The sequence below is a fragment of the Ixodes scapularis genome, unplaced genomic scaffold, assembly GCF_016920785.2.
Source record: "Ixodes scapularis isolate PalLabHiFi unplaced genomic scaffold, ASM1692078v2 PGA_scaffold12__126_contigs__length_90152505, whole genome shotgun sequence".
Lineage (NCBI taxonomy): Eukaryota > Metazoa > Arthropoda > Arachnida > Ixodida > Ixodidae > Ixodes > Ixodes scapularis.
Window position 1 is genome coordinate 8,518,727 of NW_024609838.1, and position 22,554 is coordinate 8,541,280.

A 22,554-nucleotide genomic window follows, 5' to 3' on the forward strand; every position below is an offset into this window, starting at 1 on the left:
AGTTGCGTCTCGTTACTATACGAACATCTCCATTCGGCCAAAAAGTCGCCCAGGGTGCGAGGTGTCCGAAATAAGAAGACAAAAATGCGCGCAGTCGCCCAGTTCGTCTCCGAAACTTTGGTCTATCCGGCGGGGTACTTGAAGTTGTCTCGGACAGCCCAAGCTCGTGCCACAAAAATCTCTGCAACGATTGGCCCTTTCCTCCTCTCCAGTGTTCGCCCTGCTAAAATGGAAAGAGGCTTTCTGGAAGGAGTTTGTCCCGCCACTCCTAACCTACAATCAAAACCAGCAAATTCTCTCTTCGGTTTTGAAAAAAAAAAATATATATTCTTTATTTCAACTTCCAAGGACCGACTAGACGCTTGCCAGATCAAAGCCTTCAAGCGTTCAAAGCAAGCGAGAAAAAAAAAAAAGAAAGAGTCCCACAACACTGCAGTCAGCATTGCACATTTCTCTCGTAATGGCGTTTGCAGCACCTCAAACCTACCGCACTGCCGCAAAATACTGAGCATCCATCCATTCCACAATAAGTGCCCACCCCTCAGTTTTCAACATTTGGAAAATACGCAAAAAAAACAGATTTTTACACACTGTTGACCTAAGCAGCACCCAACCCCCAGTTTTAGACGACCATCTTCTAATGTTTAGTGGGCGCTTGCTCGGGATTTGACGGTGGTCTGAACATGGCACACTCTCCACTGATGAGAACCAACAAAGAATAATGACACCCTTTTGCCATTTAAAAAGCAAGCAGATAACCTGGAGGAATCCTGGGACACTAACCTCATCCCAATTGCCACTTATATTGAGGAACCTCACTGAAAAAAACGAAAAATAAAAACAGAGACTGCAGTGGTGCAAGGACATAATGTTCCCAAAGTTAAGGTTCGTTCACACACTTGCGTTTACTTATCACGGCACCACCTATGAGGTGATTTCGAAACTGTATAGCACCAGCGTGAGGGTTTTGTGATATTTGTGATCAAATATATGCCCCATGTACGAAATGGCGTAACGGTCGCGTCCGCCCACACGTTAGTCGGCCATTGCAGAATTCTTTTCGGTGAGCAAGCTGCGAAACGTACGTTGAAATTGCTCGTTGATGGCTATGCTCTTGAGGCGGTCTATGGCCCAGGGAATTCCCGTCACCATGAGTCGCAAGAAGTGCTCTCCGAAGCCGTCCTCGTACTCGCCGAGCTGAACGTCCTCCACCTGCGTCAGGCCGCAGAGCATCGACCGGAACTTGCACAAGTTCCGCATGACCGCCATGTAGAAGTCGTGGTCCCCGCTCTGCACGAGGACCACCTGTGTTTGGATCGGTCCCGCGGGCAGGACCGCCGTTCCGAGGTCCACCTCCTTGCCGGAGCGGTGGTACAAGAGCCGCTGGAGCGTGTGCTGTGCCAGGTTGCCGAGGCAGTCTCTCTGCTTGGCCACGTGTAGGCTGTCTCTGCTCCTCGCAGCTTTCCTCCCGTCTTTGTGACAGACACGACTCAAGTCCTTGAGACAGGAGATAAGGAGCACGCTCGGCCGGTGCCTCACCCGCTCCTTGCCGTACCGCTTCTCCAGGTCCGCCATCGCCCTCTCCAGACTCTCCTTAGCGAGACGTGTGTAGTCCGCCAGCCGCTCGTCGCTCGGCGTGCTCGAGTCCATGCGGGTCAGCGTCTTCTCATTGCCCTTGAGCCACTGGCGCAGCAGCACCAGCGCGTTGTTTAGGAGCGCCACCTCGAATGGCACTGCCTTCTGGTCGTTGCGGGGAAGTAGCCTCTCGGCCAGCCGGTCTCGTACCGTCCCCCTGCCGTGGTACCCATCCACCGGCAGCGCGGGGGCATCGCGGAGCACACTCAGAAGCACGTCCGAGACCGCCCACGCAAACCCGCTGCACCCGCCGGTCTGCCCCTCGTAGCTGACTTCGTACCACGCGGACGCCTTGCGCTTTGCGGCGCGGAAGTCAAAGTCCCCGCCCAGCCCCTCGAAGAACACAGCGCGCGTGCGTTCCATCAGGTGCTGAATTTGGCTCTCTAGAACCAGCGCCACGTCGGTGGGGTCGTGCTTCGTCTTCACGTGCTTGTCCATCGAGAGCACCGCGCCCGACAGCGCCTCCGCTTCCGAGCTTACCCCATAGCTAGTTAAAATGGAACAGAGCGCCAGTTTGTACTCGCGTAGTGCCTCCCGTGCCCCCTCGACAAACTCCTCCCGCCCCGGGACCAGCAGACGGCGGTCCGGACGCACGTCCCCGACGGGGCCCGCGCTGTCCGCGACCATGCCCTTCAGGTTGCGGTAGAGCAGGCCGAGCGCCCGCTTCGACGGGTACGTGTACTTCTCCGCGTGCTTCTCCATGAAGTCCGGGTAGCGCGGGGGCTTCTCGGACTGGGCGAGGCGCGTCGAACTTCCCGTCTTGGCGAAGTCCACGCACTCGGAGCACTTTTTGGCAAGGACGAGGCAGCGCTGGGACTTGACTCCCTGCTTGAGCAGGTCGGCCCACGCCAGGTGCGCGCTGCCCATCAGGCCCACGATGTCGTTCACGATGTAGGTGCACATGAAGTCCACCATGTCTTCCACCTGTCGAAAGGTTGGGGGCCTTTGGACAAGCACGTGGAGCAATGCCGGGCCCATTCGAATTACCCGCACCTCCCGCAGCCGCCAGACTATGCATACGCCGCCGTCTTTCATTTAGAGTGTGGTCTATTTTAGAGCACGGACGACGAGTCACTGCCCTGCGCCATTCTGCACCGTGCAACGCTCTTCCTCACCGGTGTAGGTTGGTGCAGGTAAGACGATTGAACCCATTGTTAACATAATCACCGGTTGCGACTGTATTTTTTTTTAGGATTGAAAGGCTCTGATTAGAGCTACTAGTGCAGAGGAAAGTGCACATTCAAGGCACTAACCTAAGCAGTAAAATTTAGTGGCCGCCAAGAGCCCTTTGCACTAAAATGCAAAAACGGACCGACGTCATGTTTGCGGTAACAGTGTTGCACAGTGTACTACACTATTGGCACACTAGTGTTTGCCCATTTTCCCCTACTAAAGCATGTCGCCGAACAGTCTCATCATAAAAAAAACGGAAATCGCTTCGGATTCTCTTGACACGAAAAACGTCTCCCCCCACTTCGTCATGCCCTGAAGCGCGTCTCTCCTTAATTTAGAAACAACTTATCAATTTCACTATCAGTTGCAATCGAATCATTCGCAACTTTCCAGCTTCCGGAGTGATGGCACTTGGCTTTTAGAAGACACGCACACCTTAAGTGATTCCGACTTTGACCACCGAGACAGCATACAGAAAGTTAAGTTCAACCGATGTCCGTCTATTGGCTGCACCATTGAGCGGCAACAACGTGGAAATGGGAACTTTTGACTATTCTGAGAATGGCCAAGGACCCCAACTCAAACATACAGCAGAGAAGACTTCAACCCTTACCTGAACAGTGCCTTCCTTCTCCACGGCCTCGCTGCTGTAGAAGTCCATGGGATCGTCGTTCCTCTTAAAAAGCAGCGGCTCGTACCAGATCACCGAATACTCGTCCCCATCCAAGTCCGAGCCTGCGAACGGAAGACCCATTCGTAGGAGTCGTATGGCCTTGGGTCACGTGACCAAGTGGTACGGCGTCAAAGTCACGCGATCGTGTCCATGGATGACACCACGACATCCCGTAATCAAACGTCACAAATGCATGCTCCGTCCGCGACATCCCAACTCTTTTCAAGGCAAAAAGAAACCCCAAAAAACTGCTCATTTTTGTAAAAGATATTTGTTGCCCACCCCAAGTTTTCCACATCTTCTCTCCTCACCATGGGCTGGCATTTGTTTGGCACTTTACGACGTATAAACGAACGAGTGTCACCTTTTCCACATTCTCGCCAGAGTTGGATATTTTCACAATTACAACCGCCACTTCGGCTGGGCGATTTTTCGCGACTTCACGGCGTGCCCCAAACTAACGCCAGACCTTTGCGCCTCGAGAACGAGAGGACGCCTGATTTGCTACTTTTGGAAAGCGGGGCTCACCGGCCATCTCGTCGGGATGCGGCCTCTTTCCGATCTGCGGAAACACCACGCAGTCTCGGATGTGACTCAGGGCCGGAACGTCCACCGCTTCCAGCAGACGGATGTCGCCGGGGTGGATGCACGGGTTCTTCGTGACCATCACCCTGCCTGCGCGGAGACGAAACGTTGTACACAACCTGTACTTGAAGCAGACGACGCACGGGCGATTCGCTGAGCGGTGAACATTTTCGTAATCGAGTCAATCTTATGAGACCATCCGACAAAACACATCGAGCCACAGACTACGCTCGGCTGTTGGCTAAAGAGCCGTAGATCGACGAGATGGTCCCCAAACATTTTCAGCGCACAACTCCATAGATAAACCGGCGATACAAAGCTAAATAAAAGATGTTGAACGGCCAAAGTTACAATTGAAACGGCTTCCCATATCATTCAGAAACCTCAAAAACTGAGAACAATGGGCACAGCTTGCCGTAAGCACATCGACAACTCGAGCCGGCAAAAACAAATCAAATAAACTTTTAGAATAAGTGCCACGCCACGAGGCTCAAACGCGCGAGTGCTTTTATCTCGAAATCGATTTGTTACGAAAACGTATGAAATTCCCTTTTTGCTTCAATTTGGTACATCGGTGCCCCACTTTGGCAGACGAGTCTCGACAATGCTGAAGAGTAGTATGGGCCAAACTTCTGCTAAATCGAAAATTCGGCGCCAAAACTTGGAATTCGGCGGAGCCGAATTTCGCCAAACGTTTTTAAAGATTCAGCAAAGATTCAGCAAAAATACATTCTTGCCAGACCTAAGAGTTGATATGCCGTTTTTTCGTGTAAAAAAAAGTTCCTAGGTTTTTACTTTTAAAGCATATAAATGCATTTTAACTTATTAAGGTTTCTACGAGATAATTGTATCGGTGTCATTTCTGTGTCTTCACTGGTAATTTTTGTGACTTCTTGCAGAAGTGCTTTGACAACAGGGTTGGGCAGTGGCGACCACACTCAGCGCAATCACGTTACGCGAGTTTTGGTTTTGAGGCCTCATCAAACCAAACTTTTTTTGCGAGTCACCTTTTCGTGCGCAAAAATGAATGCAACAGCTGCTGAGCCTTCACTAGAAGGGATAACAATACTATCGTCAACATGCACGTTTATCTATTTGAGTCACTTCAGCTTTGCATGAAGTGTGCGTCCCACATTTGCAACGTCTCGTTTTTAACCTTTAAAATGCCGGTTTCTGATGCTAGGACAGACCGGACGTTTAGGAAGATGAAGAGAGTTAGGAATGTCGGATGTGAAACGGTCAAGCATGTATGTTGCGTTCAGTTTTATGCGCATGGTGAAAATTGCGAAATAACGCTAACTGAAAAGCTATATAGTATTTTGTCTTGGCACAAACTACTCGTGAGCCGAAAACAGTATTGTTATAATGGCGAAATGTGCTTTAAAGTACTTGTCAGTTAGTGTTGCAACTACCTCATTGCATAACTGGAAAGATCAAATGAAAACCACTATCCCCAATATACCGCATCACGTGTCACTTGCGCAGTGGACTGTGCCGTTTTTGTATCAACTTGTGGTTGATCTTCTGTTCTCGAGGCCATAACCACTGGTACACTGTACGATAGTGACCGCACGACTTGGCCCCGTCGTATTCACTACTTGGTCCCGTCGTATTTTTGCGTGTGCACAGACACTTGCCGAATTTTCGCCGAACTTTGCCACATCTGAAGTTTGGAAGATTCAATCCATCACCAGTAAAGAGGTCCATGTGCATGCACCACACATGGAACTTGGTCCAAGGCAAGCTCCCCAAAGTCGGCGACTCACCCGTGAGAACCTGGGATTCGTCATCTGGCCCAAAGCGGTCGAGGTCGGTCGAGTAGCGGACGTACACTTGTCCGTACTGCAGGGTTGCTGTCTCGTCCAGGACGCCGAACATGGTCCGTCCGAATCTGGGAGGCACCAGGATGTTCATCTTGTCCTTCAGGTCCTCTGCTCGGACGAGACGCGAGAAAATGTGCTCGAGCCGGCTTCACACGGAGCGAGTCTTCCCACTGGATCTACGTTATAGCGGCGGTACGCGTTGCCTACCGAAGTCAAGCGCAAGAAGAGATTGGATGCGAAAGTGCTGCGCCGGTGTTTGGCTGGGACTTGTGTTCAGTCGGCCAAGTTCCAGCCCAACGCTGCACTCGAGCAATGCTCTTCCGCTACAATTACAGCAGGCGTTCTCAAAGTTTTTCAATCTTGAGAAACCCTGACCTGCCTCGACTGATAGCGGACGAACCTCTCCCGGCCTTGTCACCGACACAGTAAAGCAGTCGAGAAGCCTACAGAGCTTACGAGCAATAATGAACGCACTTCGGAGTGTTTAACCCACAGTTATGCATCCACAAGTGACTCGGGTGTTCCCCCGCTCGTCACCCCCCACGACACCCCCCGGAGCACTACACCCAGGGCAGTCCCACCCCTTGTTACACCACTGGGGTAATGTTTACCGCTCTGTTCCTAGGAACGTTTTCCCGAGTGCCCTACAGGTACCCCAAGCTATCGAATTGTTTTGGGTGTCTCTGCCCCCGAGTAAAATGGCCTTTTTTTAGGCATTATTTGAGAAGATGGAGTCACCCACTGATACAGTACTATGGGCCAATCACCCTCTCAAAGCGTATTATTGTTGAGAGGGCCAGTAGGCTTCTGTAGTGCCTTACTGTATCAACTTCGTGACTGGGAAGGGTTTCTCGGCAATTAGTTGAAAGAGAAATGTTTCAGAACTCGCAATTTGCAGGATTGCATTACATATAAAGCGCTCTGCGTTAAAAATGACTCACGATTTTTGTAAACCCGTCTCCATTGGGCGGGCAAACGACCACACGGATTTCGTACACTCATATCTAAACGAGACTATGAAAGGACTAATAGGCCCTTTCCGAAACCCCATCGAGCAACTATGGTGATCGCCGTTTCTGGGGCACGAAACATGAGACTGGATTCGAGGCCTCGCCAACGCAGCATTTGTTTTCAATACGAGCCGAGCCAAGTTCACGCCGAAGTAGCCTTCGTGTCCAATGCACGCCCAGGGAACGTGCCCAAGCAACAGTGCCCCCGAGCAATTGGCGCAGCAGCCGCTAGATGGCGCGCACCTTCGAAAAGGGCCTATGGGCAGTGGAAGAGCACGCACTTAGACAGCGGTGGTGTAGGGCCCAGAGCAGCGAACGGAAGAAGGGCTCGGCGTGCAAGTCCAGCCCGGCCTCGGCCAGTTCGCGGTAGGGCATCCGCAGACTGCTCTCCGACTGAAGCAGGGCGGCGGTGCCTTTGTCGTTGAACAGGCTGTCCAGGTACGGCTCCAGGCAGTCCTGCTGCATCCTCATGAAGACGCCGTCTTCGATGTCCTGGACCCCACTGCGCGTCATCTTCTGGGACAGGATTGTGATCATAGGCCGGTTCAGCTTCACCACCCCTGCAGAGTTTCACCCATCGCAATCACCGTCCAGTCCCGCGTGAAATCCCACCCCTTTTGAACAGGTCAAACAGGCTCAATATATTTTTATCCTACAAGTAAAGATAGAGAATGTGTTTCGCGTCATTCTTTGGCGTTTGTGGTGGACATTGTTTTTCATTTTTTTATATTTCTTTGGTTGTAGCAGGTTTTGTTCCAAACAGTCCTTTTTTATGCGAAGGCAGGCATGCCTCGAATTTCTCGTCTTCCCATAAACTGTTGAATGCGTCTGCCAGCTCATCGTCACAGTGGTAAAATGTCGAGCTCGCCATCATGGGGTCGCCGTCGGTTCGATTCCTGTCGGGGGACGTTTGGAATTCTATTCTTCTTTCTCAATATACCCCACTTTTGTACAGATTTTCCTCTAAAGTATGTTTCGTAACGATTTCCGTGGCGTTTCGTCACACTTTCCTCAGGGATCTCATTGAGCACACTTTGTGGTTGGGCGATCTTTAAAAATGATACGGCAGTTCATTAAAACAAAATTGACCGACAAACACCGCAGCACTTGCAACCAAACGCACGACATGAGAATTGACGCCGCAGGTCACGGACACAACAAACTTGGGCTCTGCGGTGTAACAAAATATGTGGGCACCTACTACGAACTCGCGTGTTGCAGGAACTGGTACCGCACCCGCAGATCACGGACACGACAAACTCGGGATCTATGGCCCGATAAGCTCGCGAGAACCTGCTACAAGCTCGCTCATATTGATACCGCAGATCGCGCAGTTATTGCGATTTTCGTCGGACATGGCCCGATGTGGGACGGGAATCGGGGGAGGGCGACTTTTTTTAATGTTTGGCCTATGGATATTGAACGAATTTATTGGGATGGCCAATCTCTCGGGGGAGGGAGTTCATTCGGGATTTTAGAAAACACCCCATTTCACCCGACCCCTGATTGCGGGGAATGCCACCAGCCATCCCAGCCCATCCAGCGCTCGTCGCTGCACCTGTCCCAAGGATCATGTGACACTAGCGTGACATAACATCGGCTTCGAATAGCTTGCTAGCGCCCTGCGAGTAGGAAAGTTTAGGAGTGCCATGCAAAAGCACCACATGCCTGCCCTTTTATGCGAGAGATCCGCTGCATCCTGCCTTTTTAAATCCCATTTGTCTTTAAAACAATCGCCCCATTGCTAAATGTCCCAGTCGTAAGCTTCTTGAGGAACACTGAAGCGAACTTTGTGGTTTGATTTCACAATCGGAACACCTAGCAGGGGCACGATCCAGTTCTGGTACAAATGACTGCTTGTCCTATGGGTCAATTAAACAATCGAAACTAGTGGGAGAAAAAAAATAAATGCACGCACAATTTTGTCGTTAGTACCTGCGCCTATTGCAGGCGTCGGTGGAACTGGCGGGACAGTAGCGCCGGGTCTTTTGTGGTGAAATATCTTCCGAGAAAACCAGCCGCACTTTCGGTCCTGTGCGGTATGGGCAATGAAGCTCGGTTCCATCGATAGCATCAGCTTACGCGGAATTTCGGCAACCCTGAAAAGGCCCGTGGCCACGATCGCTGGACTCGACTTGGAGCGTCCGAGCGTCCCACCAAACTGCCACGCACTGTTTGTGCCCAATGGGTCGGTGACACAGTCTTCCCAATGTCACCCTTTCCGGCCGCCAGCCGCGCCGACTAGGAGCCGACAGAAGTGTTCACTGCCTCGGGACTAGGCAAGATTCGAAACGTCTTGACCGAGTACCTTGAACTGCCTACGGCGTCCCTTTCGACGATGGCTGGCAGATGTTTTCCAGAAGCCCAAATTAATCGACGATGCTATGCCCAACTGACAGCGGTTGGGCGGCAGCAAAAAGCGCGTGGCAACCGCACAAGCGAACTCACGCGGTCTGCTGGTCTTGAGGATAAAGAGCTCTTCGCTCTGCGAGGGGTACTTGAACATGCTGTCGCGGAACACAATCTGGTCCCCCTCGAGCGTCGGGTCAAGCACCAGCATGCCTTTGCAGCCGCCGTAGCGAATCTGGATGGCGCTCGGCTTGCCTTCTGCAGGAAGCGCCGCGTGCACCTGCGAACAAAGCGGCACCCCCTTTACCGGCACAAGTAAAGGACGGTGACGGCACCAAACGCAGGCACGCGTCGTCCGCTCGCTGTCTCGTGACTGCATCTACACACCCAGCTTAAGTGTGTGGGGTCTGCTTCATCTAGTGCAAGCAACAGCTATAAAGTCATGGTCATAAAGACAGTATGCAGTAGTCCATACCAGATGCAAAAGTTTCAGCACTAATTGATTTCCTAGTCAAAAGTTAAGGGGTAATTTTCTGCAATTTTCAATGGGAAAATGGTGGCAGATGGACCTTTACAGCACCGGTTACCAAAAATGGGCAAAAATGGGCCCCGTTTTTCCGCTGAAAAATGAAGAAAATCCCCTCCAACTTTTGAATAAGGTAACGGTTGGCGCTGCAACTTGGGTATTTGGTTCTGACCTCTAGCATTACATTTGGGTGGAGCAAGAGCATTCAAAAATGCACACTAGTTTATTTTTATGGTTAAAGAGCACTGTAAACATCATTATGGGACACACTGTATGGGGTGCTTAGAGTCCCGGTCGACAACGGCCAGAATTCCTCCTAGGACAAAGGTTTCCGCCTGCGCGACGCCATTGCCGGTTCTCGGGCACGGCACGGAAAGAAACAAGACCCATGCGCACCACAGTACGGGAACAGAGGAATGGCGAAATGTCAAACAAAGAAGTTGTCGGGTTCGTTCATTTACTGCCATTCGTACGTGGCTTAAGAGACCCTAAGGGTAGCGTCCAGCCTCCAGTCGCATAGGGCCAGTTGAAATGGTGCCTTTAAGCATTTGCTGGAGTAGCCGAGAGTGACTCTTAGTCATGCGTCTATCGTAAAAACGCTTAAAAATCAAGAAGCAAACACATTGCTCGCCTGTACACGGTCGGTACACAGCACGCACAGCGTGAAGGCAAGAGAAAGTGCTCCCTGCCCGGAGAACGTATAAACCGATCAATGTTTGGCGAAATTTTGAACATACATCCCGGGAAATCGTATCATCCAGAAACGTATGTACCGGTCGTAACTCCGTGGGACATTTTTCAAGCCCTGGATCGTGAATGTACGAGATGGAAAATCGTACAAACCGAGATCTTATCAAAGAGGTTCTACCGTATATCCTAGAAGCGGAACAATCCTTACTTTGTTATTATTGGGAGCTCAGGAGGCACAAAAGACAAAGCTAACACAAAAGGATGTCGTTACACACTCCATTTTGTTTTCCCGCTGCCTTCCCTATGCTCCCAAATCACTAAATGGCAAACGCACGTCAACTTCGTCTTTAATTCCTGGATAATCTCGCGCAGAGGAGACTGTGGTGGTGCCCCACATTTCTGAAAGAGTCTATTGTTGCAGGCGGTGTCGCCTCTTTGCTCCCCGAACACTCACCCGTGCCAGCACGGACGGGGAGATGCGGCCGACGCCGTCCGAGAAATTGTACTTGATGCCCGGCTTCCTCCCCTTCAGCAGGATGTCCCGGTCGACGCGGGTGCACGCCTGGGGAACCGTGACGTAGCCCATCGACTGCGAAAAGGCCTGCCCCAGACGCGCCATGTACTTGGACGGGACGCGGATTGACGAGAGGTCGCCTATGGCGGCCCGCACGTCGTCTGCCGTGAAGCCGTTGGCGTCCCGGGAGTAGAACCAGACTCCGTGGCTCCGCAGCTGGCTCGTCGAAGACGCCAGGAACTCGTACTTGCGTCCGCCTGCGCAACCGGTCGTCTCTTTTATCGATTTGCCACTCGCCAGGGCCGTCACCTAGTCGCGTTAAACTTACATCCTGCTTATGATTCGTCAATTCAAACATGCTTTTAAATTATTTTTATTTTGCGCCAAAGGCCGAGACAATGAGAGTAAGAAGGCACTGTGGACTTTCAAACTGCTATATAGATGGCTATAGCAGTATGGCTCCCAATGTGGGGTACCTAAAGTAGAAAGAAAGAGAAAATAATTGGTGTTTTTGAAAAGACTGGCTATCTAAAGTATGTCAGGCGGTAGTGATAAAATGTCAACTCGCGCTAGTGCAAAGTCCCCTCATGCCGAAACCGAGAGGAGCAAGATTTAAACTTACAATCACGACGAAATCGTTTTGCAGAACAAGCTGCCGCACTGCGGTGCGCTAACAAAGAAATGTCTGTTTCACCGTAGCTTCGTAAACCGCGAAATCTAAAGCTCGAGCAGGCCAATCGGAGCATTAAAGCGGGGCACATGTGACGACATACTGTAGGAGTGCACTCCTCCTGTGGAGAGCCGACAGACGACGAAGCATAGTTGGAGGGACAGTACCCTGCAGAGGGAATGCCAGTACTTCGCAGGAGTGACATTCTTCCGCAGGAGTAACGTCGCTCCTCCTGCGGAGCGCTAGCAAGGGCTTTGCCTTGTCGCACCGATTGACTCGACTGGGATGTAGCGTCTGCTCTTTGCCAAGGGCTGGTGCACACACGTGCGACTGCTTATGACCATGTGCCTAAGGGGCACTGACACCCCAAAGGTCCTTTCTTTTTTTGTTGTCATAAATTATATGCAGGTTATAGTCAGAGACACGGAAAGAAACACAACGCAAAACAAATTTACCCGCGCATGCGATCGCCTTTTTATTTTTGGCGCTGTTCTCACAGCCTAGTTTCTTTTTATCTATGACGCAATCGATTATGAAATTTAGAAGCTTTGAAAGCAACATTTCTATGATATTCTCAAGAACTCGATGCAAAGCAAGCTGAAGTGCGTGAATGGGCCTTTGCGCCGAAACTAAGAGTAGTTTGCCACACCGCCTCACCTACGGTGAACCCGGCTAGGAGCCGTGGCTTGGTGTTCTTCCGGAGGAAGTCCTCCCGGTTGACGCCCAGCGAGAAGGAGAGCATGTTGCCGTCTTCGTCGCGGAGGATCACTCTCATTGCGTACTCTGGCTGGAAGCAGCTCATGATGCGGCTGGTGCACACCGGCTGCGGAGGCAGCAGCAGGAGGTGCGTCGGCGTCAGCACAGCCCGCCGCACCAGCACCACCTGGCGGGGAAGCGCCTGGCCAAGGACGCCGCCCGTGAGGGACCCCCGCTGGCGCAGCTTCCGGTACTTGGCAAAGAGGTGGCTCAGTCCGGCCTGCGGTCGAGTGATTCCGGCCATTCGTTTCCCGAGAATGTGCCTTCGTTCGCACCGTGGCGACGAGCTCCATCGTGTCGTCTCTGACTGAATTGATTTTTGCGATCAGTTCCCCGTGCTTACGGTGTGTTCAGGCATGTTGCGCGCATGATTTGTTCCCTCGATGGGACCTGTTCAAGCATACGCCTCAGCATTACAAACAATTAGCGTTGATTTTGTGCTATATAAGTACTCCAACGCATGTGAGCTCGTCCTTTTCTTGCTTACACACGCGATGCAGCGCCGAATACACTACTTTAGCGCTGAGATTAACGCCACTGGTCTGCCTTTTTGCCTGCCGGGCATTTCAATTTAAGCACCTATCATTTTGTTGTTTTGTCTGGACCTACCATACAAAGCTACAGCAATGTAGCAAAAGCAGAAGGTGGTCAGACTTTGACTTCAGAATCACAAAGTGCCCGAACTTTAGCCAAAGCTGTAGGCGTGCTTCCACGCTTCACCGAGGCACAGGCGTCGGGAGACGCCAAGTATACGGAGATGCACCTGGAGCTTTCGACAGCAGCTCCGCTGCTCCATTCGCGAGCGGGGTCCAGACAGTATCACTTTTAGACTCCGGAAACATCTATGAAAGGATGGGTAGACGCGTACGGCTGAACCCGCAAAATTGGGCAGTCACTTGCACCGCTTAGGACCACTATATAAATTACGCTCCAAAATAACGACCCTTCAGCCACCTCGGTGCTTCAAATTATTGTTGCCAGTTGTCCAAGGCTTTCTCCGAGATCGCAGGGAATGATGCTCCCTCCTCCACAAACATTCAAACGGTCCGCGACAAAGCGAAAGGATACTGCCCGAGCTGTTCTACGCCGTATTTAGAGCCTAGGAAGTCCCATTTTTGAGTCGTAACGATCCCCAATTGCACCCACTCTTTACAAGGTGGCAAGATGGCTGTGGCCACAAAAGAATCAAGGAACAAAGTGCCCACGGATACACTAAGCACAGTTTTTTTCTTTTTTAGTGGTTTTAGCATTACCTAGAGACTACAGAGTTGCATCTTACCTGGAAGTTGACGATCCTCGCCTGCCGGATCGACTGCTGCAGCGTGTAGAGCGTTTCTTCGAGTGACACTGGATCTTCCTCCGCCATCTTGCGGAGCGCCTTTTCAACCCGTCGCGTCGTCTTCTGGTGAGAAAGCTCGTCCGCCACTTGCGCCGAGCACGACCAGACGGCCTCCACCCCGTAGCGCACCCCGAACGGAAGACCCACCGTCCTCAGCTCCGCCGCCTGCGGCACCGCTTCCTTGCGCTGCACCGGTGCCCAGTGGAGCGTGACGGACGGGCAGAGAGTGACCAGCGAGGACAGCGCCGTCGGCGGGTGCTCCTTGTGGGCGGGGAACTTCAGCGCTAGCACGTGGCAGCGTCCGAGCGTGTCGCTGCGGCATGCCGTCTGCTCCGTGCCAAACTCGACGACCCGCACCCACTTGCTGTCGGAGGCGACTTCGCATTGAAGCACGTAACGGTTGTTCGTGTCTTCCTTCGTGATCGAGTTCTTTTTCACCTTGATGATCTGAAGAACGAGGTAAAAGTGAACGCAGTGTTACAGCCCTAGATGTAGAGTAATACAATTGCTCGATGTAGAAAAAATTTGAAGGATTGTGGAATTCTGCCTCGCCCCAGACACACAAAAAATATTTTTGGCATTTTTTTTATTGCAAAAACAAACTATGCATCGTCGAACGCTCATTCTTTGCTCAAATGTAACGCTAGAGGCCCGAATCAAATGCCAAAGTTTCAGCGCCAACCGTTCTCTTATTCTTAAGTGATAAGCAATTTTATGAAGTTTTCACGACGGGAAAATGGCGGCCGAAAGACCTCTTATAACACTGAGCTCTATGGCGCCAGTTACCAAAAACGGGCGAAAATGGGCTCCATTTCCTGATTGAAAAATTCACCGAATAGCTTATGTGACTTTCTTATAAGACAAACACCTCATGCTGAAACGTTGGCATTGGGTTCCAACCTCTAGCGCCACAGTTGAGCAGAGAATGAGCGTTCGGTGATGCACAATTTAATTTTTGCTCTCAAAAAAGAACCTGGAAATATTTTGGAGGGACATCCTGGAGCAGCCCCGAGTCAAGAAGACGGACAGCTGTTTCGGGAACAAACTGGGTATATATCCGAGTCTTTGCCTCGTTAATATCGAGACAATTTTTCTAAAAAACATTGCACAAAGTCAAAAAAGAAAGGTAGCGAAGCTCTCGAGTAGCGGAGCTCTCGGGTAGCAAAGTATGCCCAAAGCTTTCCAACTTTCTGTTGTTTGGTTGCCCTTCCTGGAAAAGAGGCCTCGGTAACAAACAAAAGTTCAATGTTCGGAGGCTTTTCGACCCAATGGGACGCTTGTACTTCTCTCCCCAATATGTGCCACTACCACAAATGGCAAACCCGAGGAACGTTCATAGGCCTGTATACAATCAAAGGACTCCTTTTTTTTTTTTTCAGAAATTAACATTGTCTTTTGTGGCCCCACTCGTTGTTTATTATTTGTGAACTTGACCCCGATTCGGTATTATGGACAACTCGCATCACGGACGATTTTTCTGGAGAACGGAGATGGTGCCTATAGCAACGAGTCACGAGTGGTGTACAAACGCATATTGCCCATTCCTTTGAGTAGAAAACATCCTCTCTGCAAGGGTACAGGGTTCTGTCACAAATGCCCCACTACTCGGTGACCCATCTTACACTCTAGGAAAGAGGGCCACTGGTGGTTTGCTTCCACAGCCCTAAGGAAAGTGGCCACCGAGAGCAAGAAGGGTGACCAGCAGGGGTAGAGAAGAGATCCAAGATGGACTGCCATCATCCGAGCAAAAGAATACAGTCCCTGGGTCATGGACGCATACTTGATGCTCCACATACTGCAGAAGAGAGCGGCTGCGAGTTAACGCGTGTTGCAGCCTAGCAAACATAGATGGCAGCACCAGCACGGAAGTTTCAGCTCCATCTAGGAGTGCTGCCTTTACACCTCGACATTCCACACTTGCTCTCTTTCTTTTTCTTGACAATGGAACGTATGGCAGAAAGATCCTCCTTTTCTATTACAAACCCAAAATATATAGACCAACACGCTGTTTACGAACAAGCCCTCGTTTGCCCACACCAGGTGTGGGCACTACGCGTGCGTAGAAACCGAACTCACGTGAAGTGAATCGTCTGCGCATGCGCAGTGCCGTCGACACCGCCACCGCAGTTGCGCGACGTCACGGCCGCGTGTTAGTCTATAGACCACGAGAAAGTGTTGCACACGAACTCCCATAACATTCTCCTTGTCGCCTTCACGGCGAGCTAACCCCGACCTAAGGTGCGCCAATGTCTCCGTTCTGTGAGACTGTGAGGCGCAGAGATGGGACTCCGAAGGAAAAGCGCCGTACCTTTCCGGGCTTCTCCCATGCCGTCCCTTTGTCGTCGCATCTTTGGTCATCCTGCTTCGGCGAGGCAAAGCGGGCCTTGTAGAGCAGCGGTGCACAGAGCAGGTGGAGGTACGCCATCGTCCCTCCGTCCGAGCAACGCGAGAGCACGATGCGACAGATCGACGTGTACCGCACCTCGAACCGGTGGCGAGCGTGCGTGTCGCCACTCCAGTCTTCCTTCCGCCTCGGTTCGTTCACGTCCACGAAATAAACGAGCAGCGTGCTCTTGTAGTGCGCAAAGTGCGCGCTACACTGCGTGATGCGCTGACGCCTCTTTTGATCGCCCCCCGCGTCCGACGTGTAGTGTTCCACGAACGTGTTCAGTCCGAGGAAAGAGCCGAGCGCAAACGACGTCAGCGGCACCTGCTTGTGTTCGACCGCGACGACGCACCCCCGGTCGCCGGCGGGTCCGGTCGGCCACGATAGCCACCAGTCCGGGAGTCCGTCGGCCGCGCATCCGGAGACAGACCGGACCAGCGCGATGTCGCAGAACTGGTCCAGCATCTTCGCTTGCGTCTGGGCGACGGAGCGTTCAGGGGTCACGCGGACCGCGAGTTCGTCCAGGTCGTCCTCGTAGTATGCCAGGTCCGATCGTCCAGCCATCTTGTTTTCGGTCTTCACGGAGCAGGAGAGGTTGAAGAGGCGCCGCAGGGAAGCACTGGTGGGAGCTGGCTTTTCCCGACGGCAGGTGATGATTGCATGACACACGTCGTCGCCCATTTCTGTAAAGACGGTGCGGGAACGATTACGGTCCTATGTTGAAGACACTAACTACACTGTCTAGAACGCGTCTCCGCCCGGTGAGTTTGGCGTCATATTTCGCCCGCACTCCAAAAGTGGTCCCAAAGTGGCAACAAAAAAGGTCGCAAAAGCCGGACTGTCGCGCTGACGTACGTCGCGACTTTAGTGTGGAAGTTCCGGAACAAAGCACGAGAACGTGAGTATCGCCGTCGGTCCAAAATCCCACCTCCTGGCTGCGGAAGCTGGAGAGTGAACTGTCGCAGAACACGCGTCTGCCACGTCTGCCACGGCTGCTGCGACGCCACCAGAAGCGTGGCACGCGACAGCGTGACACTTTTACGACGTCGTCGGGCAGAAATCGTTGGACCACATTTTTGGGCACAGTGAGCACACCAGTCGGAGACATGCTCCAGGCACCATGCCACAACCAAAGCACCAAACAACGGCTGTTAGGCATAGGTTGACCATATTCCTCGAGGTAAAAAACGGGACATCCCACCAGAGAAAAAGGGGGGGGACGGTGGCAGCGTATTAAAGTGCGAGATTGGGAGATAAAATTTAATGAAATTCTACATGCGTGCTATATCTATATGATTCTACAGGCTGTCACAAAAAAATATTTACACATTCTTTTTTACCACAAAAATAAACTAGGCACTGCCGAATGCTCATTCTTGGCCCAAAGGTAGCGCTGGAGGTCACAACTAGATGCCAAAGTTTCAGCCCGATCCGATACCTTATTCAAAATTTATCAGTGATTTCCCGAAAATTTCAATGGGAAAATGGAGCCCATTTTCGCCAGTTTTCGGTTTCTGGTGCCATAGAGCCCCATGTATTTGAAAACTCCGTTAGCCGCCATTTTCCCATTCAAATTTTCAGAAAATCACTTATAACTTTTAAATAAGGTATCGGATCGGGCTGAAACTTTGGCATGTAGAATTTCATTAAATTTTATCTCCAAATCTCACACTCACCTCTAGAGCTCACCTCTAGCGCTACCTTTGGGCGGAGAATGAGCATTCGGCGATGCCTACTTTATTTTTGCGGTAAAAAAGAATGTGTAAATATTTTTTTGTGACACCCTGTACATCCGTGCTATATCCAGTAACTCAAAAAATATTTCTACACACGTGTATTCGCAAAAAAAAAGTGTTTGTGGGCAAGAACAGTTCTAAATTTTACTCTTCTCTGGGTAAATGCTTTGTGCTTACAGTTTTTTTTTTTTTTTTTTTGTAAAATATACTTGTAACGAATAGGCATAGTTTCGGTTTGCTTCTACTCGCCTGGTGCCAGTTTCAAAACTATGTGCTCCTGAGAAAACGGGACGTGATTCTATATTGGGATAAAAAGACGGGACGGCAGAAGTGGACCTCAAAAACGGGAGTGTCCCGGTCAAAACGGGACGTCTGGTCACCCTAGTTAGGCATGCATAGTGTCAACCGTTCCGTGGCTGTGCGAGTGAATCAGGCTGCTGAGGCATGTACAGCATTTTCTCACACATATAGACCATACATACAAACAAGACCAAGTGACAACCACATGGCGCTACGTACAAGTGGAGGCTAATGACACAAGATGTTATGGGCCGATGGCTGGCACCTTCACTGGCTCCGTCCGCTTACCGCCGATGGGCAGCCAATACTTAGCAAACTGCGAGAGCACTAATCTAGGCCCCGCATAACGAACTTCTTTGAAGACAACCTGCTTGTATCATTTCAAGACAAGCTGTACATCCCATTTCTTTCGATATTTTTTTTCTTTTCCTTTGTTTTGGGGGGGGGGGGGGGGGGGTAAGGGGGTGGGGGGCAGGGAAGAGGATATGGGAAATTTTCCAGAAAAGTTCAAAAACCACTTTTCTAACTTGACTCGGTTGAAATGCATTATTTAATTCATACTAACAGGAATAACCTCCAAGTTCAAAATGGCCCCATAGTTTTCGAAAGCTTGCAAAACAAAGCTTGAAGATAGCAGGGAACAGTTGCACAGAGAGCGCTCTGGCACAAAACCGCCCTCCATAGCAGTACAGGTCCGGTTGCAATGGCAACGAACATGTCAAAATCTTTCGACGGCCGCGTCCCAATACTATTGTGGCTGTTTGCCGTTGAAAAATGGTGATTATTTTTTTATGGCGGCGAACCTCCACAAAAACAGTCACCTGTGTGCCAGGTTTCCGGGGTGGAGGAGATAATCCGGGCATAAGAACATTTGTCGACAGCGAAGTGCGTCTTGCAAGTACGAGACAGCGTCACCTATGACATCCGCCTCGAGATAAATGCCATTTTTCTTTATGGTTTCGCTCACTCTTGAAAATCTGAGCTATTCGGACAAAGATGAAAATGCTATATTGTTCAAATTGTTTTTTCCTGCACAGCTGAGTTGTCGCACACACTGCTTGAATGCGGGCAAGTGCTCTCAAAAAGTCGGAGTTACCCACTACTGGAAGTGTGCCGCGCTGTTTTAATGCCTGCTAATAAAGTCAATGACGAGGCAGGCACTGCCAGACCGGAGCACTAGCTCAAGCTGTAGAAAAAAGCCAAAGCGGGACGCGAATATGGCCGCAGTTCCTCCATTCTGTTCCCAGGCATTTTGAGCGGGTCGAACAACAAAATGAAGAACTTGCACTACACGCTGTGACACCTTGTTGTTTTTGTGCACCTGTACCGCTACCGTCAAAGTGGCAAAATCGTAATTCACACATTTGCGTCAGTAACCCACTCATAGTTTTAAGCAAAAAAAAAAATGATCACCGATAGACTCACATTTGAGCCAGTATTCTTGTTTTCTTTTTTTACTTTTCTTACGCGATGCCAGAACGATAATTTTGAACAAAGTTGAGGGTGACAAACGAAAATTGTTCGCATAAATTTTTTTTTTTTGTTGTTTAGCCGCAGTTATACTTTATATACCTAGAACACTGCACCAGAAAAAAATTGCGAATATTACTTTCTTCTCTCTGCAAGAAATGTAATTAATTTTGAATTTCAGTCATACATTTTCGGTTATTTAAATCCGTGAGGTGTCCTGTCCCGTTGCCTTCACGTCTGTTCTGCTCGCTGTTCTGTACTTCAAGATGAGTTGTTTTGTACATTAAAGTGTTGGCAATTAGTAGTGAGTGCCCGTGGTGAATTCCCGTGCTCGGCTCCGAAAAGAATACTCCCAAGATGTTGAGTGAAGAGCTGCCTCACATGTCCTGCATCTGCAAGTGGCATTGTGCGGCAGAGTGCACAAGTTTCGATCAATGGGTTGGGATCAATGGCAGGCTGCAATTCCTGTAGAACAGTTACGCGAAGCTCGGAAAGCGGACGCTACCCGATTCATATGCTCCTTGTATTTTGTGGAAAGTGACTACATTGAGTTCGCAGGTGTCAAAAATGGAATCCCATACCATTTAGTTCAGCGACGTATTGTCCACAACAATTTTTTAAATGTAAACATCGTGAAATGCTTGACAAAAAAAAAGGTACACCCACACCAGGGATTGAACCCGTGTCCTCTGCGTGTGAGGCGGACGTCTTTCCACTGAGCTACTGAAGGAACTTTTTCATGCGTAGTAAAGCAGCAGGACGACTGTATGTCGGAAGTTTGCTGCCGATTTCCCTTCAATACGTGCACTCCCAGCTTCAAGTCGGGCAGCACCACGCATAGGCCACATTCGCACCTCGTAAAGAAACCATCGCGTGCATATTCAAATCGAAGTACGCACTTCCTGCTCGACGTTTGAGCGAGCAATGTCTTCAGCTACGAGAAGAGACGACTCGGCGACGTCTTCGTGCAATCGGCTTGCTGGTCGGGCGTGTCGTACGGGATGAATATCAGTTCTTTTGATCGGTCCAAAATTTCTCTTTCGAAAGAAGACAGAATTCGCCGGTACCGTGAACAACAGTTCTGAAGTAGAGGTTCAACGCCCGTCGTCCGCAGCCATCAAGGAGGTTATAAAAACTAGGAGGGGGCACGTTGCAATATTAGCGAAGCCTAGTCATAAAAAGTTTTAACGATATTAAGCCCTATGTGACCGCAGATCTCTCTGGCGATCGGTGCACGTGACATGTCACGTGCGAGATGGATGGTTGATTGTAGAAGGATTCCTTGCAGGCTTGCGCGCGCTCCGTCCGGTAGGTTTTATCAGATCGAAGGCTAGACAAAGGCTAGCGATGGTCACGTGATGTGGTCATATTGGGCTGATAGTTGAGGAGAGTAAGGAGGAAAATTAAGATAGAGGCGAGGCGTCAAGGGAGCATGGCTTGTGGAGGCTACGCGGCTGACGTCATGCCCTCTCCTACGCTTCTATTCTCCTCGACTGCCATCCGCTAGTCCAACGATACGCGAAACAACGCCATGTTGAGAATTATGCAGTGAACGCACAAAATGCTTCTGGTTGTCTTTGCTACCTTTTATTTATTTTTTTTTTTTCAATGTATTTGCAGCTTTTTGGAAATGGGTTTCATGTCTTTTTTTTTTTTTTTCTATTTTTAATATTGACTGTGTGCCTTTGATTAAATTTGGTGGTCGCGTCCAAACCTTAGAAAACGGCCCGTGACCACGGAAAAGAGAGTGAGCGCGACTCAAACCGGCCAGTTCTCGATCGGCGGTTTTCGGGCGGAAAGAAACCGAATTTTGAGCCGCAAATTCTGTTCCGGGCAGTGGAGCTCTCATGTCACATACAAATAAAAATCTCGGCGAGCATAAATACCCTGTCAGTGTCACTTTAAATAGGCGTTCTGGTTGGCATCTCTCTCACTGCTGACGATGACTCCCGTATGGGAGACGATACGCCCGACAATATTGTTGCTCGTGTTATGTGAGGTCGGTGTAATTTGTATCCTCATGATAAGTGGAACATTCCTGAAAACAAGTCTTATTATTAAGACCGGAGTGTTCATTTACTTGAAAATCCCAAGAGTTGTTATGACGAGAGCTATTTAATCCCTCGCTCAAACACTAAAATTTTAGCTGTATCAGCAGCCAGATACTACAAGTAGCGGGAAAACGACCGGTATATTTGTTGATTACTGCCATGTCGCAATTCACCGTCCTGATGTTTAACCAAAACTTAGCATTTGGTATCCACGTACATAATACAAGTAAACAGAACGCAACCCCGACTACGCCAGGATGGTGACAAAGTGCAATCCGAAACTTTGCATTTGTGGCGCTTGACAGCGGGTCATGGAACCCAGGCACATCTGCAGAATGTTGTCACGCACACGTTTGGTATTCCCTCGAGTCCCAAATGGTTCACTTACTTTGACAAACGCTGCGACATCGGTGAATTATGCAACAAAAAAGTTCATCAGCACGCCGACCTAACTTCCAACCTTTTTTTCCGCCAACGTGCATACAAAAAATAATTGGCTTGAGTTGGATTGCAGCAGGCTGTTGACGAACAACAAAAATTAAAGCTAGCCAAAAGAAAGTAAAACAAAAACTTAATGTAAACAGCAACGAGGTTGGTAAACACTGCGACCTAAATGTCTTTAAAATTGTTTTTCTCTTTCAGTTTCCACTTAAATTTTAAACAAAACTTATATAACGCTTTTAAAACTGACCCGTCTTCATTTTTGTTTAACCTTTAGATAGCGCAAAATGCAACCTATTTCAGAAAAAAGTGCATGTTATATATATATATATATATATATATATATGTTCACGTATAATGTACCCATTTTTTTACTTTAATAGTAATTATTCTAAAACTTAGCAGCTTTTTCAAATTTACACAACAT

General features: G+C 49.9%; 1 protein-coding gene across 1 annotated transcript; it reads right to left on the reverse strand.

Moving 5' to 3' along the window:
• Positions 1 to 196: 196 nt before the first annotated feature.
• Positions 197 to 22,245, reverse strand: LOC115313789 (RNA-dependent RNA polymerase 1). The gene is made up of 11 exons (XM_029972778.4): positions 22,075 to 22,245; positions 16,052 to 16,812; positions 13,684 to 14,190; positions 12,306 to 12,624; positions 10,919 to 11,235; positions 9,348 to 9,528; positions 7,181 to 7,459; positions 5,833 to 5,997; positions 4,010 to 4,156; positions 3,422 to 3,543; positions 197 to 2,559 (listed from the first exon to the last, which is right to left on the reverse strand). The coding sequence occupies exons 1-11, from the start codon at positions 22,166 to 22,168 to the stop codon at positions 1,036 to 1,038; spliced, it is 4,416 nt and encodes a 1,471-aa protein (XP_029828638.2). The 5' UTR covers positions 22,169 to 22,245; the 3' UTR covers positions 197 to 1,035.
• Positions 22,246 to 22,554: the final 309 nt, after the last annotated feature.

What these genes read in the sequence shown, in the direction of transcription:
- LOC115313789 (XM_029972778.4), bottom strand. Translation starts at nt 22,168, where the DNA reads ATGCACGTTGGCGGAAAAAAAGGTTGGAAGTTAGGTCGGCGTGCTGAT. An exon ending in CCTAGCCGGGTTCACCGTAG is followed by an intron (nt 11,236 to 12,305) that starts GTGAGGCGGTGT and finishes CCGGTTGCGCAG; the next exon opens with GCGGACGCAAGTACGAGTTC. An exon ending in CGAATCCCAGGTTCTCACGG is followed by an intron (nt 4,157 to 5,832) that starts GTGAGTCGCCGA and finishes GTCTCCGCGCAG; the next exon opens with GCAGGGTGATGGTCACGAAG.